This window comes from Urtica dioica, chromosome 4 (genome assembly GCF_054948205.1).
Source record: "Urtica dioica subsp. dioica isolate 48M chromosome 4, U.dioica_male_clone48M_v1_H2, whole genome shotgun sequence".
Lineage (NCBI taxonomy): Eukaryota > Viridiplantae > Streptophyta > Magnoliopsida > Rosales > Urticaceae > Urtica > Urtica dioica.
In genome coordinates, this window is record NC_142759.1 from 26,332,568 (window position 1) to 26,339,418 (window position 6,851).

Consider the following 6,851-nt stretch of genomic DNA (forward strand, 5'->3'; position numbering starts at 1 on the left):
TTAAAAATAAAATAATTTTTCGTTGTCCACTTTTTTTTAATTTACAAATTATGATTAGTATATATATATATATATATATGAATCACCACATTATTAATTACTATTTAATATTTAAAGAGATGTCTATTTTGATCTTTTTTCTATAATCATGTTTATTTTACTAAACGCTAAATCTGTTTTTACTGACACTAAAAGCTAATTAAAAACACTTTACCAAACAATTGTCTATTTAAAAAAAAAAAAAAAAACAGTCCTTTTCAAAACCAGAATCTAAATGCGTTTATTTTAAAGCAAGGCTGAGAGAGAGAGAGAGAGGGAGAGATTATTTTTTTTTACAGAGGACAGGAAATTGTAGGAGCTACGCTTTTTATTACTATGATTTTGGCATCCGTCTACAATCCTAAAACATATGAGCAGGTTATTTGGTTTAAGTTACAATGAACCTAAAGAATAAAAATACAAAATATTTGAAGCTTTGAAACTAATAAACATCGTCAAACAGACCCAAGAAGATTAATGACTGATTTCCGATCGGGCATGCTGGGAATTGCACCTTTAACTTGAACACAGAGAGATGCGGCCGCAGCTACAAAAATTATTATTATTATTATTATATATATATATATATATATATATATATATATATGTATATATATATTGAAAAAGAAAAGAAATCATAAAAAAGCAATGTGATATCAAAGTGGGCATGAATCACGTACCCGCGAATCTTAAGCATTCTTTTCTAGACTTTCCCTCGATGAGTGCGACGGCAAAAGCGGCCGTGAAGGTGTCACCGGCTCCGGTGGTATCGACCACTTTCTCGGCCGCGATGACTGGTTGTCGGATCGGCTCTTCGCCTTCCACAAAAAGAGCCGACCCTTTGGCTCCGAGTTTCACCAACACCTGCTTTGCACCCTGAGACACACAACAACAAAAAAACCCGTGGGTCATCATTATTCAAGCCCAACCCTAAATATCTCCTCAATCCCAAAAAAACTTACCATTGCGTGGCATTTTTCAACGGCCCGACCGATCTCCTCAAAAGTTTCAGTGGGCATGGCTGTCAAGCGGGCAAGTTCGCTTTCATTCGGACTGAAAATGTCGACCAAATTCAACAATTCGGGCGGGACTGGCGAGTCCACTCCTCCCGCGTCTAAAATGACCAAAACACCCGCGGTTTTCGCAGCCTTGAAATTGATTACAAGAATTACATAGCAAGTTTATTTTAGCCTCCTCATAAGAACAGTTTATTTTATACTTGAATCGAAAATAAAATACAAAAAGTCGTTCTGTTTATAATGCTCTTCATCAAAATCCGGCACTTCACAATCCTCTTAGAAGTCAAAACATTTGTAGAGCACCACCGAGATTAAGATTAAGACGTCTTTTAACACTAACACACAAAAGTCAATAGTAATATATAAAGATATTTTTTCCAATAAACCTAATACAAGTGCATTAAGCCTTAAAAACCCCTCTCTAACTCCAAATCAAGCACATCATTCTATAGCCTGTATGTACTTGTTGTGGCGCCAAATTTCAAACCCAAAGTTCGTTTCTTCTTTATTTATATTATTCTGTTAAGATTCAATTGAGAATGTGAAGTGACTCAATTTATCGGATAAAAGGGACAAAATTAAGGGCTAACTTTTGAAATTTCAAAGTACCAATCTTGTTTTTTTGACAAACTTATTGACGAACTAGACTATATTCTTTTTTATAGAGAGGCGGGGAGGGAAAATACGAAATGAAAGGGATTGAATACCGACATTCCTGTAATTAAATTGATTACAGTGTCAAAATTGAAGTTGAAAAAGCAATACTAAATGCAAATGTAGCGAAGGTAATTTTATATACATTACCTGAGCGACTCGAATATTGACGGAATCGGGAATCTCTCTCTGAAGCAAAACAATCCCAGCCCTCTCAACCACGTCCAAACCCGCCGGAGATTCCGGCCACCCCACAACGTTAGCCCCGCCAACGATCACGATCGAGTTCTCTCCGCCGGCGAGCAGCATCACCACCGCGTGCCCGGTTGGCACCTCGCCGGACTCCACGACGGAGAGGTAGTCGAGGCGGACTCCGCCGGCGGCGAGGGCGTCGGCGATGAGGCGGCCGTGGGCGTCGGAGCCGATCTGGCCGACGAAGAAGGTGGGGTGGGAGAGGCGGGCCCCGCAGGCGGCCTGGTTGGCGCCTTTGCCGCCGGCGAGGGTCTGGCCGGAGGAGGCGGCGATGGTCTCGCCGGCGGCGGGGAGGCGGTCGATCTCGACGTAGATGTCGGCGTTGGCGGAGCCGACTACGACGAGAGGTGGGATGGGGGAGTTATTGGCGGAGGCGGAGACGGAGAAGGACACGGATTTCGGCGGCGGCGAAGGAGGGTTGAATCGGAGGCTGTGGGGCTTTGGGTTTGGGTTTGTTGTGGTTTGGGTTGGGTTCTTCCATATGTGGGCTTGTGATGGGGAAAATGACAGCCCTTTCATTGTTACCTCTTTCTTGGTGATATCGCAACCCTTTCAAGCGTGTGAGAGTGAGTGATTTGCTTTGGCTTCGTGATCTTTCACTGATGCTGTTGCTGCTATGCGGAGTCAACCCAGGGGAATCTTGTTAATCTCTGTCTCTCTCTCTCTCTCTCATGCTTCCTATTAACATTCCATTGGATTATAAATTAATCACTTTTTTAATACAAAAAATTGGTTACGTAATTAAGGCTAACAATTTGGGTGTGGTCAACATTTCATTAATTTTCTGTCATTAGCCAGCTTGCTTACGTGTCAGCTTATTAATTGAAATTTTTGTACACGTTTACCCTTACTAATTAAACGGACTAGTTTAAGATTTTTTTTAAATTTGAATCTTTCCGATTTGGAAAGAGTTTTTAACGTGTATTTCAGGATTTTATGTATGTGAGATATGCGTTGACTTTAGATAAGTTTGAATCTATTTTCGTGACTATTAATTATGGAATAAAATCAGTAAATATATTCTTTTATTTACTGAATATTATTTGATTCAAAACAGCGAATCATCCTCAATGAAACAATTGGTATTAACTGTAAATATGCTTTGTATTTACAATGCATTTACGATGAAACAATTGGTATTAACTGTAAATCAATGTTGTATTTACAATATTGGATAAGAATTCACCATAACCAAAATCTCAGCAAATTCACAATCACTGAAACAAATCTCATACACTCAAAACCACCAGCAATTCCGATGAAAAACAAGAAGAAGAAGAAGAGAGAGAAAAAAAATGAAGGATCATCATAATATAAGAAATTTTGTAATCCCAATTCTTTATTAATAAAAAAAATAAAATATTTGGGTTCTTCTTTCCCAATTCTTCATCAATACACATATTTTCCTTTATGAAAAAGAAAAAAGAAAAAAAAAACATTAATGGCGATTTAGGTCTGGTTGAACATCGCTCTGGTCGAACATGGCCACGGCGGAGAACACCATGGCCGACATCACGGCGTGGACAAAGTCAACGAGCCTCACTCTGTACCGCCCAAATTCTCCTCTTTTAAACGAATCTTTTCTTCTTCTGTCATCTTCTTTCTTCTCGTTGCCTCCCCGGAGAAGAAAGAAGATGACAGAAGAAGAAAAGATTCGTGGTGCTCCTGTCGGCGAGGGAGCATCTCGGTGAATTTGTGGTGCGTGATGTTTAATTACGTTTGTTAATGATGGTCCCTTGATTTGTGCCAGAAATTATGACCTAATATTTTATTTCCATTTTAATTAATGGGCTGAAAATAATGAGCGGGAATTTGACACTGAGGCCGGTTTGGTCTTTTTACCCTTTGTAAATTGGTGGGTGTGGTTATTTACTAAAAATTAACAAAATGTTGATTAAATTTAAATCCTCTATAACAAAAATGGCTATACACCTATATAACCTTTTTTAATATCTGTTTTTCGTAAGTACACAAGAAACTTAACTTGTGAAAGTTTAGAAAATATTACTAATAACATGTTAAATTTAATTTTGTATTTATCCTAGCGTCGAATTTTTCTATATGGGAGACTAAAAAATATTGAGCCCAATTCTAACATGATAATTGTTGACGGAAGAATCACCTCAAATCCCAAGTAGTCTCATGCTTCTAGAAATCAAAGCCTAATTTCCATTTAGGATTTTTGGCCTCAAAGTTTGATTTATTTGAGTATTAATGGAAGGTAATAAATTAATTAAAATGAATTCATATAATCGAAATCTCAATAATCACAAATATTATATTAAATATATTATTTGATTTATTTAATAGGTCTCAGAAGACTTCGTATAAAAAACAAACGATATTAAAAGAAATATTAATACGAAATAATAAGAAAGTAATCTTCATTTGTATCTGTTGTTTACAAGGGGCGAAGTGCCGAACTTAAGTGGGGGAACTCAACAAATGACCAAGAGAATTTGAATAATAAATAATTTTGTAATAACATAATCTTGTGTGTGCAAAAATGAATACAACAGTCGGTATTTATAAGCGAAGAAAGGATCGTCTCTTGGACACGTGTTGATCAGCTTGTCCTCGCCACACGGACTGGTCAAGTCTTAGATCCGATCTTCTCGGCGAAATTGCGGGTTGACCACGACTTCGTTACTTGGCTAGGTCAGCACGGGCGAACTGGATGACTTCTCTGTGAACTGGGTTTAGGCCTTTTCTCCTTGAGCCAGACTGGATCATTTATTGGGCCTTTGGTCGAACTGAACCCCAATAAATAAATAATAATAATTTATTTTGAAAATATTTTACACGGAGAATCCGATTTGTCTCGAAAATTTGGAGGGAAGTTGGCGATTTTTTTTTTTTTTACACGCGTCTTCGATGAGATGACGCGCTCTTGTTGATGATTGATACATGGCACACTCTAGTCATATTGGAAAAGTCGGAGTCGAAGAGTCGCGGTGTCTTTTGATATTCTCGAGAATATCGAGTATTTGATTTGATTTTTTGAGAGATTTTTTCGGAATGCGGCTGGATATAATTGTATATAAATACGTGCAACGAAAAGACATTTCTTCTCATTTATATTCACAGCATTCGAAGTAAAAGGCAACTTTCTCATTCTCTCACTTATTTCGAACTTCTCGCTTTCTCTCTGAGTTCTTAGTTTCGTATAGACTTCGCCCAGTTTTTGTTCTTAGTTCTACCATCGAACTCAAACAAGTTTATATTTTTAGTCACTTCGTCCCCTACAAATTTTACCCCCCCAAAAAAACTGTACGTGAGAGTTTCCCTTCATATGGCTCTTCATGTAGCTGCAGTTTTAAATGTCAAACTCAGGAGTTCATTCGTCGGAATCTGGCTTTCCAGGAAATGAGGATATTCTTATGCCTTCTGTTATAAATTTCGTAGAATTGAGGGCAATTCCTAATAAATACCGGATAGTTCCAGAGATTCTGATCCTTCTTTCCCCACCCGGAGCCACATTCGACACGATTATAAATTGTTTTTTTTGTGTCTATGAAATTTTGGCTAGAGAAGTGCGAGTTAAGGTTTCCGATTCACCCCCTTCTATTTGACTTCGTCGAAGCGCTAGTTGTCAAATATGCCCAAATTTCATTAGGATGGTGTTGGGTCTGTTAGTTGTCGCCCATGAGCAGGAGGTCGTCCTCACTCTAATGGACTTAGTTCGTCTCTATGTTGTCAAGGCGAACTCGAAACCCGATCCGAAGTGTTTTAATCTTTCGAAGGCCGCGGGTAAGGGAGTGATCTCAGGCATCCCTTCTAAAGACAAGTATTGGGGAGGCGATATTTTTACTTCACCATTAATGAGCACTCTCTCATGAGCTGAGCTCAATCCTTCTCGTTTAAATGGGCGAGCTCGCCGAGTATGCTTAGATTATATATCTTGTATTTAAAATAGTTAGCGAAATATGCTTAAAAAATTATTCGTTTTGTTTTTCAGGAAAGATCAGGGCATCACATCCTGGAGACGAGTTGGCCGAGAAACTTTCAAAGCTTCAGGATGGTTCTGGCGAGTGGTCGAGCTTCACCTCGTACCGGTTCATCTCAACCAAATTGTGGCACCCTGCTCCAGACGTTCCAGAAGATTTTGAAGAGGGTTAATTCGATAAAATCGAGTTCGTCCTCGTGACTTATTATTATTATTATTATTTTGATGAAGTTTTTTTCTAGTCGTAGGAGATAACATGAACACTCTGGTGACTGCTCGCGAAGCGAGGAAGAATAAGAAAGGGGGCGCTGTGGGAGTGAATATCTCTCCCTTCCACCATGCGAATTGGACCAACTAAGCCCAAGACAAGCTCGGCCCAGAGGGGACAAGACAATCGTTAGTTCGGCCCAAAGCCCAGTTCGGCCTAATAAACCTAGGCGCGGGCGAGATCGGCCCAAGACAATATTTCGAAGAATCTCAACTCGACCCGGGCCCACAAGTGTTCCTAGACGGTCCCGCCAAGAAATTTGAACGACGGATCATCTAAGAAACGGTCAAATCGCCTATTTGAAGGATGGAAGACCGGTTCTGCTCATACACGTGTGCCGATCTGAAGAAGCAGGAGAATCAGCGAGCTAGCTATAAAAGCTAACTCCATTTTCATTTTACACGGACGAAATTTTCTAGAGAGAGATTGCGCTTTATTTTTCTTTACTCATTTAGAGTTTTCCTGCTTATTCTAAAACAACTTCCTGTTCTTGTAAGGTTTATATTCAATAATTAATAAAAGGAATTCCCTTTCGCTCTTTCTATATTCTAATTCGTATTATCTGTTAATTTCTTTCGGATTTCGATTCAATCTTCATAATCGGATTCTGAGACCCTTAATTTATATAAATAAATATACGAGACAACTCGAATAAATCTGGTATAGATTGTTG

At 38.8% G+C, this 6,851-nt stretch overlaps 1 protein-coding gene across 1 annotated transcript; it reads right to left on the reverse strand.

The window, feature by feature from the left end:
• Positions 1-347: 347 nt before the first annotated feature.
• LOC149401404 (pfkB-like carbohydrate kinase family protein) lies at positions 348-2,640 on the reverse strand. Its single transcript, XM_089610315.1, has 4 exons — positions 1,863-2,640; positions 1,002-1,187; positions 720-915; positions 348-586 (listed from the first exon to the last, which is right to left on the reverse strand). Exons 1-4 carry the CDS (start codon positions 2,481-2,483, stop codon positions 495-497), a joined length of 1,095 nt encoding a protein of 364 aa, XP_089466441.1. The 5' UTR covers positions 2,484-2,640; the 3' UTR covers positions 348-494.
• Between the last annotated feature and the right edge of the window lie 4,211 nt (positions 2,641-6,851).